The sequence below is a fragment of the Zalophus californianus genome, chromosome 3 (genome assembly GCF_009762305.2).
Source record: "Zalophus californianus isolate mZalCal1 chromosome 3, mZalCal1.pri.v2, whole genome shotgun sequence".
Lineage (NCBI taxonomy): Eukaryota > Metazoa > Chordata > Mammalia > Carnivora > Otariidae > Zalophus > Zalophus californianus.
The window spans coordinates 185,932,170-185,946,348 of record NC_045597.1 but is presented as its reverse complement, the minus strand read 5'-3'; the positions used below and the strand labels follow the sequence as shown (position 1 = coordinate 185,946,348).

At 44.8% G+C, this 14,179-nt stretch overlaps 1 protein-coding gene across 1 annotated transcript in view; it reads right to left on the bottom strand.

The window, feature by feature from the left end:
- Positions 1–470: 470 nt before the first annotated feature.
- The window catches only part of FBXO36 (F-box protein 36), an 85,552-nt gene continuing 71,843 nt past the window's right edge, over positions 471–14,179 (bottom strand). The window contains exons 3-4 of the mRNA XM_027589318.2: positions 11,900–12,072; positions 471–696 (exon numbers count right to left, since the gene is read on the bottom strand). Coding sequence (XP_027445119.1) covers positions 508–696; positions 11,900–12,072 — 362 coding nt within the window. The 3' untranslated portion in view covers positions 471–507. The remainder of the gene's footprint in view (positions 697–11,899; positions 12,073–14,179) is intronic.

The window sequence follows — 14,179 nt, the reverse complement described above, 5'->3', positions numbered from 1 at the left end:
CATGACAGGGCCCTGAGTTAAAACGTAGGCGAAGAGCGCTGGGAAGGCGGCCGTGCCCACCAGGCTGCCTCCCGTGGCCCCTGCCCCTCGCTGTTTCCCGTGGGGACGCGGAGCCCCCTCTATCAGGCCAAAATTCAGAAGCGCAAGTAATCCTTTCAAATGCCTAGAGCAAAACAGATAAGGAGTAAAAACCTGCGAATAACCATTTATTGTTTGTTTCTGTACAGCAGAAGCCTCTTTTTCTTACGGGTGTCACGGGCTTCCTATCCAGCAGCCCTTTGCTGGGGCCACGAACTGGACCCTCCAACAGGGGGACCGTGGTTCAAGCGAGGCCCCGCCTAGTCGGGTGGGGCTGCAGGTGTGTGCAAACCCAGTGTGCTTTTCCGATGGCTCCTTGAATCACCAAGTTCAAATTTGAGTTCGGGGTCGAAGGAAACGGGAGAGATTTGGACACGGAAGGGAACTACACCCAGGCCTCGACCCCCCTGCCGGTAAGAAAATGTGTCCCTAAAATTTACTGTTTCCCTGGCTCTCTTGTCTCTGTTTCCTCTTGCGGAGTTGCCGCTGAAGCTGCAGCTTGTTGGTGAAGAACATCTGCCTCCAGCCTATGTCCTTGGCCAGGGCCCGCATGTCCGGCGTGATGGTGTCACAGGCAGACTGGACTACCTTCTCCCACAGCTCGTCAGACATGCACAGCTATGGGCGGGAAGAGCCAGGGGTCGTATGTCAGACACGGTTAAGTACAAGGCATCTACTCACTCGCATCATCGCTGCGCAATTCCCGTGGCCTGTGAGGCACCGGGGGAGACGCGATGTGCGCATGTGCACCACGACGCTCTCTTCCTGGAGGAGAGACCCGGGCACGAGCGCCTGGAGGACAAAGCAATACTGGATTCGTGGCATAAACCAAGGCCCGATCTCACTGAAGGTGGAAAAGGCAAGATAGCTATAAATAGTACATATACAACATTGGGTTGGTTTGTTGTTTTTTTTTTTTAAGATTTTATTTATTTATTTGTCAGAGAGAGAGAAAGAGAGAGAGAGAGCACACAAGCAGGGGAAGCTGCAGGCAGAGGGAGAGGCAGGCTTCCCCCCGCGCAGGGAGCCCGAGGCGGGACTCGATCCCAGGACCCTGGGATCATGCCCTGAGCCGAAGGCAGACGTTTAACCGACTGAGCCACCCAGGTGCCCCATATGTAACGTTATACGGTTAATTTATATATGCATTATATTGTTCATTTCCAATGAACCACCTAACAGAGGCTGACAGTGTGGTCGACCTCCCTTCCATCCAGTGCTGCAGTAAATTCTCAGATGGGAGCATTGCTAACTCCTGCTAGACTTGCCTCCATTTTATTTTATTTTATTTTATTATTTTATTTTATTTTATTATTACTATTTTTTTTTAAAGTGGGCTCCACGTGGGGCTTGAACTCTCAACCCTGTGATCAGGACCTGAGCTGTAACCAAGACTCGGTCACTTAACTGACTGCACCACCCAGGCGCCCCCTGATTTCCCTTTCATCAGTTCTAGTCAGTGGTCGTTATTCGTGAAAATCCAGAAGTGGAAAGACATAGGCACTGTGGGCAAGCAAGAAGGAGCCCAGAGTCCCGTTAGACCCGTAGTGCCCGAGCACACTGGCCTGGCTCCTCCCTTCTGCTCGAGCCCCTCTCAGACATGCCCCAGCTACCCGAAACCCCACAAAGTCTTCTCTTACAAGGAGGCAAAGAAAAGCAAGAAGTCTGTGGACCCCTCAAAGATCAATAACTCATGGAGCAAAGGCCAAGGGCAAGAAATTTTGTGTTCAGGACCACATTTATTTATTTATGTCTATTTATTTCATAAATTATTTATTACAGTCAAATAATCCGAAGCAATCTCATAATGGGATACAATGATGGAAGGGAAGGCATTCAGTCAATTTACACACAATGTTGCTGAAGAACCATGGTGTGCAAGGAAGGCAGATCCATGTCTAGAATAGGGCCAGGATCTGGGAAGGACAAATTGCTGCTTCCTCCATGATCAAGAGTCTGGTGTTACTCACCTGCCACCAAGTTACTGACTGGACCCCCCTGGAGTACAGCCTTCACTGGGGGCGCAGTATTAGCCTCTCCTGTGGCAGTAGCCCGATTTATCTTGATAGGAGGAGGCTACTGTTGAGGACACACAGGCCCCATCTTTGCCATGGGCCATTTTGTTTATGAGCCCAGCAAACAGGAGGGTGGCTGGGGAAACACGCTGACTGACATTCGCAGAGCATTTTACCCATCTAATTACTGAAAACCTCCTCTGCATTAAGTGCCTTTTGCTGAGCAGTCACATGGGACACAAATATTGTTATCCTCTGGCTTATGCTGAGAAGTCCATCCAAATACCTCTTCCTTAGGAATCATCACTAATCTCCAAATCCGGTTCTTTTCAAGACTTTGACCATCTAGCCCAAACAGTAGCCTTCGCCCAGGAGAAATCCAAAAACAGAACAGTTTTCCTACAAACAAATTTTTGTCTTTACTCTAAGGCCCTGGGGGACAAGCTGTATGTTTCCTCGGGAGGTGTGCTGCAGGTCTCAGCAAGGACCCAGACAGGCCCCCCTGCCATGTAGGCTGCAGACATTTAGAGCGTCATCAAATCTGCTGGCTCATGAGAAGCCAGTGGCACGGCTGCTTACAACACAATCCAGACCAGCAGCTGCACCCCACTCACCCCTGGCGGCTTTAGAGCTATGTGCAGAAGCACACTCAAATTGTATATGTACCTTGAAAACTAAAAAAGATCCACAAAGATCCATGGCCGCTTTCTTACGGTAGGAAGTAAATCTAAGGCACGGGTTCTTAGGTAATTTATTGAGATGGCAGGCCTCTCAATTTTTGCGCAGTTCGTCTCCACCTCCTTGGCATATACATATCTTGCCTGAGCATCCAAGGTATCTGCTACCTCCTGCTCATCAGCATGATGTCATCAACGTTGAGCAGCACATAGGAAGGTGACAGGATCAATAGATCTGTGATATATGACCCATAGCCAGAGAACCAACATAATCCTGATGCAAAATGAAGGTATACTGTCATCCCCATCAGAGGAAAGCAAATCTTTTGTGGTGGTCTTATTGGAAAGTCCAGGAAGACATGAGGATGGTGTGTGACAGGGTGGTGGCAAGGGAGGAGGTGAGAGATGGCCAGACTGTAGATATATTTTGAAGGCGGATCTCCTAAGACTTGTGAATGAATTAGATGAGAAGTAAGAAGAAAGGGAAGAATTAATGATGAGCTTTTTGGCTTGAGCAGCTGGGTGAATGGTGTTGCCAATGACTGAGAAAATAAGATTGGGAGAAGCAGAATTGGTCAATAGGTATGTGGCGGGGGGGGGCGGGGGGAATATCTAGAGGTCTGGTTTTGACACATTAAATCTGCGATGTCTATACTACATCTAGGTGGAAGTGTTGAGCATGCAATTAGACTTAAAAGTAAGGAGTTCAAGGGGGCAACCTGGCCTGAAAACATATGTTTGAAAATTATCAGTGTGTAAATACTGTTTAAAGCTCTGGGATTAGATGCTATCAGCAGATGTGATTGTAGAGAGAGAAAATGCCCAGGGAAGAGCTCTAGGACATTCCAACAAGAAAGCAGTCAGAAGGTACTGCATGGAGCACTGGGTGTTATACAAAAACAATGAATAGTGGATCATTACATCAAAAACTAATGATGTCTTGTATGGTGACTAATATAACATAATAAAATTAAATTTAAAAAAAAGAAAGAAAGAAAGCAGTCAGAAAATAAAAAAAGTTTCCAGCAAGGGAGACTGAGAATAAGGAAGAAAACCCAGACCGCAATCCAAGGTCTCAAAGGCTGCTGAAAAGACAGGAATGTAAAACTGGTGTTTTCGCAAGATTGTGTGCAAATGGCAACCTTAACAAGAGGTTTTGATGGCACAGTGGGGACTGAATGCCTGGCTAGCGTTGAGCCCGAGAAAGGACAGGAGAAGAGGAAGTGGATATAGCAAGTACAGTCACTCTTTTGAGGGAATTTTGCTTGAAGAGCTGAATGGGGAATCAGGTCAAGGCTTTTTGTTTGTTTGTTTTAAAATTTATGTGCCGATGGAAATGATCCAGTAGAGGGGGTAAAACTAGTGACAGGGACAGCTGCATGAGCAAAGTAGCGGAACAGAGGAGCTGAAATGCACTGGTGGAAGTGTGACCATGGGTAATGAGGAGAACTTCTTACTGGGACAGGAAGTTCACAGGGTCGATGGGCAGAGGGATGAGGTGCCAGTAGAAGAGGGGAAGGGACAATGGAACAGTCCTCTGGGTACTGCTTCGGACGAGATCGGGCGCGTTCAGGGTGGTATGGCCGTAGACTGGGGACTGATTCGGATTCCTCCGCGAAATGAGGCCACAACATCAGCTAAGAGTGAGGAAGAAGGAGACTTCAGGAGAGAGAAGAGAGTGTAACATAGACATCTTGGAGGGCAAAGGAGAGTAAGAAACTCCGTTTCTAAGATAAAAGGTATTTTATGTATAATGCCGTCTTTGGTTCTGAGTCAGTTCTTAATGCCAGACACATGTTCAAAAAATATGGTCCCAAGAAACACGGAGAAAGAAGAGAAGTGAAAGGATGAAGGTCTCTTGTTTCTAATGTCGAAGATGTGAAAGCAGGGCACTGTGTTCAAGACGGCACACTATTATGGTCCTGCCTACGGATATATGGATCTTGATGTGTGCCCTGCTCCATTCTGGATATCTGGTTTGTCACAGAGCCAGCGGTGCTCAGCAAATATTGCATGTGTTCGCCACCCCCGCCCCACTATTTCCCGGCCCTCTGCAGTCAAGGGGGGCTGCAAAAGTAGTTATGGTCGAAGGGCTAGGAGTAGAAGTGCTATATCCAAACCCAGGATGTGAACCTCCAGCTGTCTCTTCCCTGCCACAGTGTCTGAGGAGACTGCGCATTCCAGATGGTGCAGTACAAGATGGCGGCATCTCCGGTCCCAGATGGCCCACGGAGCATCCAGCCCTGGCCAGCGGGAGGTCAGGAGAGCAGTAGCCTTCACCCCCTAACCTGTGGCCTTAGACATAGTATGAATAGCACCACATCGAAGGGTTGATGCCCCGAACGTTTCAGAGAGCATGGTGGGTGAGGAAGCCCAGTGGCCTCCCTTGTCTCTGGGAGGAAGGCCTAAGCGATTACAGCCCCCTCCCCCAACACCCACAATGTAATGTGTGTGTAACCGGAGCTGGTGTCTGCTCCGGCCCTGGACACAGTCCTGCTCTGCCTGTTGCCACCGCCATCTCTACCTGTCCCTCACAAGCTGCGCCCGACCCCGAGGACCAGGATTGGAATCCAACCCAGCATGCAACAGCTGTCTAAAGGGGAAGCATGGGTGCCCCTGATTTCTGCCCACCGACCGTGGGCCACCATTTCAGCCCACGTGGCGCACAGCCCGCCACCTACTTCCCTCCCTGCCCCCAGCCCCAGGCAGCCAAGCATTCCCACTAGTACCCCTCCCCCGCCCCCAGGGCCTGGCCTTGGCTCTGTCCTGCCTTGCTCCCCTGCATCCTAACTTCCTTCTGAGGAGCGGGGAAACATGTCAGCATCATCTCTATTTCAGGACACCATTACTGCTCAATTTTGAGCAGAAAGCAGCCAGGACTTTTTACTTTTGCACTTTCCTATATTTTTATGCTACTCTAAAAGTACTCTAATAAGGGAAAAGAAGGAATTACAAATAGAAATGAATAGTCTAAGAAGGCATAATCACTTAAGATCCTTTCTGCAGAAATATCAAAGCAAAAAGTATTACACATACACATAATGGATACTATGACACAGCAACACTGAATCTTCCGATATTGACAGCTCACCAAACATTCTGATATCAATCAAATCATTTGTTACCTTCAACAGTCCTTCAAGGTCTAATTTCTCTACTCGGATCACAACATATTCTAAATATAAGCAACAAAGGGCAACTCTTTAAAAGTGTCTTAATATTGAAAAATTAAATGGATCTTCCGATCCTCCTTTAAAAGATTTGAACTCTAACACCACGGTAGATGACTACCGCATTACCGGCACAATACATTTCAGGATATCAGTGTGTCTCATATAATGAAGATTATTGAAGAAAACTATGAGATTTGGAGGGAAAGAAAAAAATTCTCAAAAGAGAGCTGAAATTCCCACCAGTGTAACTTCATTTGTGACTCATATTTTATACTGGAAATATTTACAGTTTGTTTTATATTATAAATTGGTCTACATAATACCCCCATTTAAGACGCCCAAACCCTGGGGCTCTTTGCTTGGTAGATGCCAGGCTGAGAAACACAAGGTATACATCCTGACTATGGTTCCAGTTATTTGATCCAAGGCACAGCTAATCGTGGACTTAGCTCCCCCTCGTGGTGGTGCATGAACTTAACACACATGATGCTATTTAAAAGTTTAAAGGGATCCTAGGGCTTATCCACTTAAGACCTCTCCTTTTACAAATGGGGAAATTAAGGGTCTGAAAGAATAAGGGTGGGGCACCTGGGTGGCTCACTCAGTTGGGCATATGCTTTCGGCTCAGGTCATGATCTCAGGGTCCTGGTATCGAGCCCCTTGTCGGACTCCCTGCTCAGTGGGGAGTCTGCTTCTCCCTCTTCCTCTTCTGTGCTCTCTCTCACTCTCTCTCTCAAATAAATAAAAAAAAATCTTAAAAAAAAAAAGAATAAGAGTGCTGCCCAAGGCTCCTAGTGGGGAGTGGCTGATCGAAGAACAGAACTCTGTCTTTGTCTGATTTAAACACCTCCCAATGCCTGTACACAGTGAAGGTAGGAAAACACCCCACCACCACCACCACCACCCCCCCCCCCAAGCTTCCAGCCTTTTAGAATCTCTTGAGACCTTTTATCTGTACCATTTTAATATCAAATTCTTGGGCAGGATTCAGAATTGGGTTGCTGTAAATACAAGCAAACACATCAAGAGCAGAGATGCTGGATCCACCTCAGACCTGCCCACCTACCAGGGTGTGGGCCTCGAATCTCTATTTTCACCTGCTCCCCAGGTGCTTCGCCTACTTGGCCAGTCTTGGGAATCATGGTCATAGGGAGTTTGTAGCTGTTCCTGAGTCATGACCAAGATGAATATGTTTATATACCAGTCACCATAGTCTTGCCCTGTCTGGGCTTCAACCTTTCATCTAGCTGCTGAGGTTCTTTGGGTCTACTCGGCTGTAGTTTGCTGAAAAAGGATAGCATCAAGGCCTGGTGCCACCTGGGCCAAGCCAGCATGCCCCCAAGCAGGTTCCTAGCAGCATTACCCAGCAGGAGTTTGCAGCAATCCCAGGGCTGGCTCTCAGGCAGCCTTTCTCGTATACCATGACATGGGATTCACCTTTCAGGGGTGTGCTCATATTAGCCAAGCTCCCAGAGGATGCCTCTTTGTTGTTCACCCTGAGAAATACAACCACCCAGCAACCAGGCTTTCGGATGCTCATCCATGGAGGCACTGTGGTTGGGTCAACATGGAATCAGAGCAAGAGCAGATGGTGGGAGTTAAGAGAAGTGGGTCGAGGGCGCCTGGGTGGCTTAGTCAATTAAGCGTCTGCCTTCGGCTCAGGTCATGATCCCAGGGTCCTGGAATCGAGCCCCATGTCGGGCTCCCTGCTTCGAAGGGAGTCTGCTTCTCCCTCTCCTTCTGCCCCTCCCCCGGCCTGTGTACTCTCTCTTTCTCTCCCCCAAATAAATAAATAAAATTTTTTAAAAAAAAAAGAGGTGGGTCAGAAGCAGGACATTCCTGGGGAAGGTAAGAATATTAGCAAATGCCAAAGGCCCAAGAGAGCCTACCCAGCACATGAGAGATGGCCAGGAGAAAAGCCAGCAGAAAATCCTGGAAACAAAGATGGGTCAGGAAGTGAAAGGCCTGAAACAGGCCCTTTAGATGTGACAATGAAGGGGTTCCTGTGAATGAGGCCAGGGATATTTAGTTATATTTCTGAGGCATGGACAGAGGGGGGAAAAGGGAGATGAGGTAGGTTGAGAGTAGACTAGTGGCTTTGGGAATTTAGGATGTCGTAAGACCATTGAAATTTTTAGAAATCCAACAAAACAAAAATTAAGAACCAAAATAAGGTTACTAACTTTTTTAATTTTTCCAAGTAAGGATAATTGGTTAAAATGATCATGTTTTAAGGCCATTATTTCATAAAAGAAGGGACATTTTGGGGTGCCTGGGTGGCTCAGTCAGTTAAGCATCTGCCTTCGGCTCAGGTCATGATCCTGGAGTCCAGATTAAGTCCCGCATCAGGCTTCCTGCTCATCAGGGAGTCTGTTTCTCCCTCTGCCCCTCACCCTGCTCTCGTGCTCTCTCTCAATCTCTAATAAATAAATAAAATCTTTAAAAAAAAAAAAAGGACATTTTAAATCTCCAAAATAGGAAGGCCTAACCTCCAATAAAGGATGATCATTTATAGGCTGGCTCAGTCGGTAGAGCATGAGACCCTTGATCACAGGGTCGTGAGTTCAAGCCCCACATTGGACGTGGAGCCTACTAGTAAAAAAAAAAAAAAAAGATCATTTAAATGGAATAAATTTGGCTTGATAACAAACTCTTCATATATCATTTACTTACTGTTCTCATTTCATCATGGATTATAAAACCTTGCTCCCATTGATAATGCTAGAGGGTGAACTGCCCTGTAAACTTTTGTTTTGTTTTGTTTTGTTTTCCCAGGGAGAAAAGGAAAGAGATTGGCTGCAAGTAGAGTCAAGAGTTTTTGGGTTCTTAAGGATGAGGCTGATTTGAGAAAATTTCCAAGAGGAAAAAACAAATGAAAGAAAGATTTAAAAATAGGAACTAAATGCAATATGGTATCCCAGACTGGATCCTGAAACAGCAAAAGGACATTAGTGGAAAAACTGATGAACTATGAATAAAGTCTGTGGCTTAGTTAATAGTATTATATCAGTATCAGCTGCTGAGGTTTGATAAATGTCCCCGGTTATCTAAGATGTTGGTGTTAGGGAAAGCTCGTGAAGGGTATATGCAAACTGTATTATCTTTGCAACACTTACAAATCTAAAATTATTTGTAGGGGCACCTGGATGGCTCAGTCAGTGAAGCATCTGCCTTCGGTTCATGATCTCAGGGTCCTGGGATCGAGCCCCTCGTCGGGCTCAGTGGGGAGTCTGCTTCTCCCTCTGCCTCTGCCGTTACCCCATCCCCTTGTTCTCTCTCTCTCTCAAATAAATAAATAAAATCTTTTTTAAAAAATAAGATAAAATTATTTATAAACAAAAAGGTTTTTAGGGCCGCTTGGTGGCTCTGACTCTTGATCTCAGCTCAGGTCTTCATCTCAGGGTCGTGAGTTCAAGCCTCGAGTTGGGCTCCACAAGGGGTGTGGAGCCTACTTAAAAAAAAAAAGGTTTTTTAAAAACAATAACAACACAGAAGAGAAAGGAGATAAGTGGCAGACTAAAGTCCCTTGGGTCAGACCTCGGAGCCAGGTGGCAGGCGGCACTGGCCTGCAGAGGAGAAGAACACCTCCCTCCCTGAGGTCAGAGGAAAGGATTAGATATGGACACAAATAATTTGCTAATAAATTTGCCTGCAGAAATTTGAAATGGAAGCTTTTTTCTTTTCATTAATAAGGAAGTAAATAGCAGGACAAAGCAGAAAATAATGTATAAATGCAGGTGAAAACTAAGTAAATGGTATGCAGATAAAATGTAGACTGAAGACAGAAATGAGTGGTTACTGTTACATGGAGAGAAAAAGGCAGCAGCCCTGGACCATTCTCCATCTTCAAAAAATTCTGCTCTGCAAGGATACTGAGAGCTGAAATCAGCAACCTAGAAAAGGCTTACTTTAGAACAGCAGGTAAAGTACGGAGGATATTTCCAAGACAGCATTGAAATAATGGCAGGACGCTAAGAGGAGTCATCAAGATGGGAAGGGAGCAACACCTGGAGAGAAGACAGTTGCTCAGTGTAAGGAATAAATTGCACAAGACACTGCAGTTGCTGCCATTCTCTGTCAAATCCTTCCATTTCATTTCGGGAACAAGCGCAGGCCCTAGCAGAAGCTTTCAATAGATCCCCACTAGTATATTCATGTATTTAAAATTCTTTTTCATTGAAAGTATGAATAATCAGATTCTTATCAGCAGCAAATCTTAACTTTAATACATATGTTAATGGCAAAAAAATGTACAGAGATTACTCATAATACTTGCTTCTGTCTCTCCATTTTTAGGGGGAAAACCAAGTAAAAACATATGGCTTTATCCTCAAAGATATGAAATAATATAGATTATATTATTTAAAACTAATATCTATCAAGAAATATGATGGCATTATTGTGAAAAAAATGTTGACTTTTTAGATAATAAGACTACGAACTGGGGCGCCTGGCTGGCTCCGTCGGCAGAGCACGCAACTCTTGATCTTACGGGGTCCTGAGTTGAAGCCCCACAATGGGTGTGGAGCCTACCTAAAAATAAATAAATAAATAAATATAAATAAAAAGAAATGGGTGAATACTGTCTTCTTTTATTTAAAGATTTATTTATTTATTTTTAGAGAGAGAGAGATCTCACGTGTGGGGGGCGGAGCAGCAGAGGGAGAGGGAGAGAGAGAAACTCAAGCAGACTTTGCACTGAGGGCAGACCCCAGTGCAGGGCTCAATCTCATGACCCTGAGATCACGACCTGTGCTAAAACCAAGAGTCAGATGCTTAACTGACTGTGCCACCCAGGCGCCTCATGAATACTGTCTTTAAAGAAAAAAAAGAGATTATGATTAAAATCATCTTGGGAAATATTGCATGCTCCTTTTTTTTAAGATATTATTTATTATTTGACAGAGAGAGAACAAAAGTAGAGGGAGAAGCAGACTCCCGGGGAGCAGGGAGCCCGATGTGGGACTCGATCCCAGGACCTGACCTGAGCTGAAGGCAGACGCTTAACCGACTGAGCCACCCAGGCGTCCCTACTGCATGCTCTTTTATAAATGGACATTGCCCCAGTAAATTACAACTAAATACCGGGTTAGGTTTCTTCTGTTTCAAACAAACTCCAACTCTGATTAACTTAAGCCAAAAAAGGATTTAATGGAAGTGTGTTTAGGAATAACTAAAAGGGCAAGAACCAAGGCACCTTCCAGGATGCAAGGAGAAGAACCAATAATGGTTGCCGCAAGACCCTGACATTGGGCGAAATTAGCACCAAGTGTGTCTTCCGATGGCATCATTCTGCTGAGGATTCAAAGTAGTGAGAGACAGTCCATTCTGTCAGCCTGGGGCATGGAAGACAGGGCACTATGATGAACAAGTCCCCAAAACCACCCACATTGTGAATAGATAATTCTACAAAGGGCTGTTAATGGAAGAAAGGGAGATGGATAGAAGACTCACTACTCACTGTCTTCTTTCATGTGGCCATGCCTCTGCTGGAATCGTTGCCTGGACTTAGAATGCCCCTTGACCTGAAATACCCCTAGTCTTCCAGACCACCTGGTGAGCTCTTATTTTCCCTTGAAACCCCAGATAAAGTAATCCCTTCTGTGAAGCCTGGCAGAGGAAATCACTTTGTACTGTCTTTGTACCTCATACACACATCCCTTGTTGAACTCCTCACATTATATTGTAATAATCTGTATCTGTTAGGGTCTCTCCTATTAAACTGTAAGTTTCTTGAGGGCAAGAATAATGTCTTTTCATGTCTGCTACCTCTGTGCCTAAAACAGGGCTCATGATCAAGTAAGTATTCAACAAATGCTTGCTGAAATGAATGCAAACAATAAACCACCATGTGAAAGAAAGCAAGAAAGCAAGCAAGCAAGCAAGCAAGCAAGAAAGAAAAGACTTTGAGAAAGCACAAAAAGAAACCTGCATAGACATAAAATAATTATGTTACCTGTGCAAATCTGCGTGATGTTTGAGAAAGCCTGGCAATATCTTCAAGATCCAGATAAGAAATGATATTCAGGAGCAAATTGTCTGAGAGCTGTTCAAGGAAGTCAAATTTACCTTCACATAAATTGAAGACATAGTCTAATATTCTTGCACCAAATATTAAGGCAATTTGAACTGTAATTCAAAGAAACCAACAAACCAACAAGGTTATCATGTGGAGTCAGGTAAAAACCATGATCTTTATCAGTAAGACGTGCTATAGGGCATTCTTCCCCAGGGAGTAATGTTGGCTTCTGCTGAGTTATCCCCACCTTCACCAAGCTGCCTTTGGGACCAGTGACATACGTTTGTGAGACATTTGTTTCCAAGTGCTGTCCCTGCCATGAGATCGGCACCTTTGAGGGACACTCACTGTTTAACGCAGTGATGAACTACATCCCCTTGATCTCATCAGCACCAAATCCCAGTCCAGACGACTGACTTGACTAGTTCTTAGCTCCATCCTCACCATCACCCCTGAATGGGCAAAGATGCTAGTCCATGTGGGTTTTCTACCATCCTTCCTCTCCCCAGATTAGTCTGAAACATATTAATATCTCTTAATTTTAGTTGATTTTTGTTCTCATTGTTGTATGTTGTTTCTCCACCAAACTTTCTTCTTTCCTCTTTACCTTCTTTCTTTCTTTTTTAAAGATTTTATTTATTTATTTGATAGAGCACAAGCAGGGGGAGGGCAGGCAGAGGCAGAGGGAGAAGCAGGCCCCCTGCTGAGCAGGGAGCCCAATGTGGGACTCACTCCCAGGACCCCGGGATCAAGACCTGAGCCGAAGGCAGTTGCTTAACCAACTGAGCCACCCAGGCGCCCCTCTTAACCTTCTTTCATCCCTATCTTTACATAATGGGAAAAAAAAAATAGAAAGAGGCAAAGAGGAAAACAAGTGGATATTTCATGAGAATCATGTTAACTTTTTGCCTAATATTTTGTACAATTTTTCAGTTATTTCCAAATTAGAAAATAGTTCAAAAAGAATCAACCAATTATAATGATCTAAACATTTTCAATGCAAGAAAGTAATAGCTTATCTTTTTTTAACCCAGTTACCTAAAAAAAAAAAAAAAGAAAAGAAATGGCTAATAAGTAGGAAAACATGTGTGGAAGGATACATATTCAAATTTTAACAGTGGTTAAATCTGGGCAGTGACTTTCATTTTCTTCCTTTTGTTCATCTGTATTTTCTCTTTTTTCTACAATATACCTATATTACCAGTGTAATTTTTTTAAATCTAGGAAGGAAGGAGGGAAGGAAGGAAGGGAGGGAGTGAGGGAGGGTCGAAGGAAGGAAGGGAAGCCTGCTACCTCCTCATACAAGAGAGGAAGACAGGGTAATGATGGAGTAAGCATGTGGATTCCAGTGATTCCAAAGCTGGGGACTTTTTTGGTTTCTTGAAGCTCATTTTTTTTCCCTTCTGATTCTGAAAGCACCACTATAACTAGCCTTTCTAGAGGCCTGTTCTTAGACGAGAGAGAGTTCTCTACTCTACAGGGACTAAATACCCAAGATTTGGGGACCACCTTCCTTCCTCAGCCTGAGCATTCTTTCCGGAGCAAGTAGGATGGAACTGTCAGGAACCCTGGGCTCCATGCGGAAGTCAGTAGAACCGAGATTCGACTGGTTGATGGGTCTCTGATTTCAGAATGGATGTGAGGTGAGAGCTATCTTTATGTCAAACTCCAATTGTGCAATGTAGAAGAGCCAGGTATATAAGATTGCTCTCCAAAATGGGTTAGTCCAGCATTCCAAAGGCATTAAGGGTTTTAGTGGCTTCTGAATTCCGAGAGCTTCCAATTCAAAGCACTTCTAAAGTCCAAGGGCTTTCCAGAGGGAAAAAATACCCTTGTCAAAAGTTTAACTCTAAAGGATAGGTTTCGTGGAGGGACGCCTGGGTGGCTCAGTTGGTTAAGCATCTGCCTTCGGCTCAGGTCATGATCCCAGGGTCCTGGAATCGAGTCCCACATCAGGCTCCCTGCTCCGCAGGAAGCCTGCTTTTCCCTCTCCCACTCCCCCTGCTTGTGTTCCCTCTCTCAGTGTCTCTCTCTCTGTCAAATAAATAAATAAAATCTTAAAAAAATAAATAAATAAAAATAAATAAACTACTATATCCCAAACAAAATACACAGAGCAAACACTGACAGAATTATGAAGAAAAAATGATAACCCTCCACTGCAGTGGGCGATTTTATAACCCTTCTATCAATACTCATTACATCACACAGAAGTGA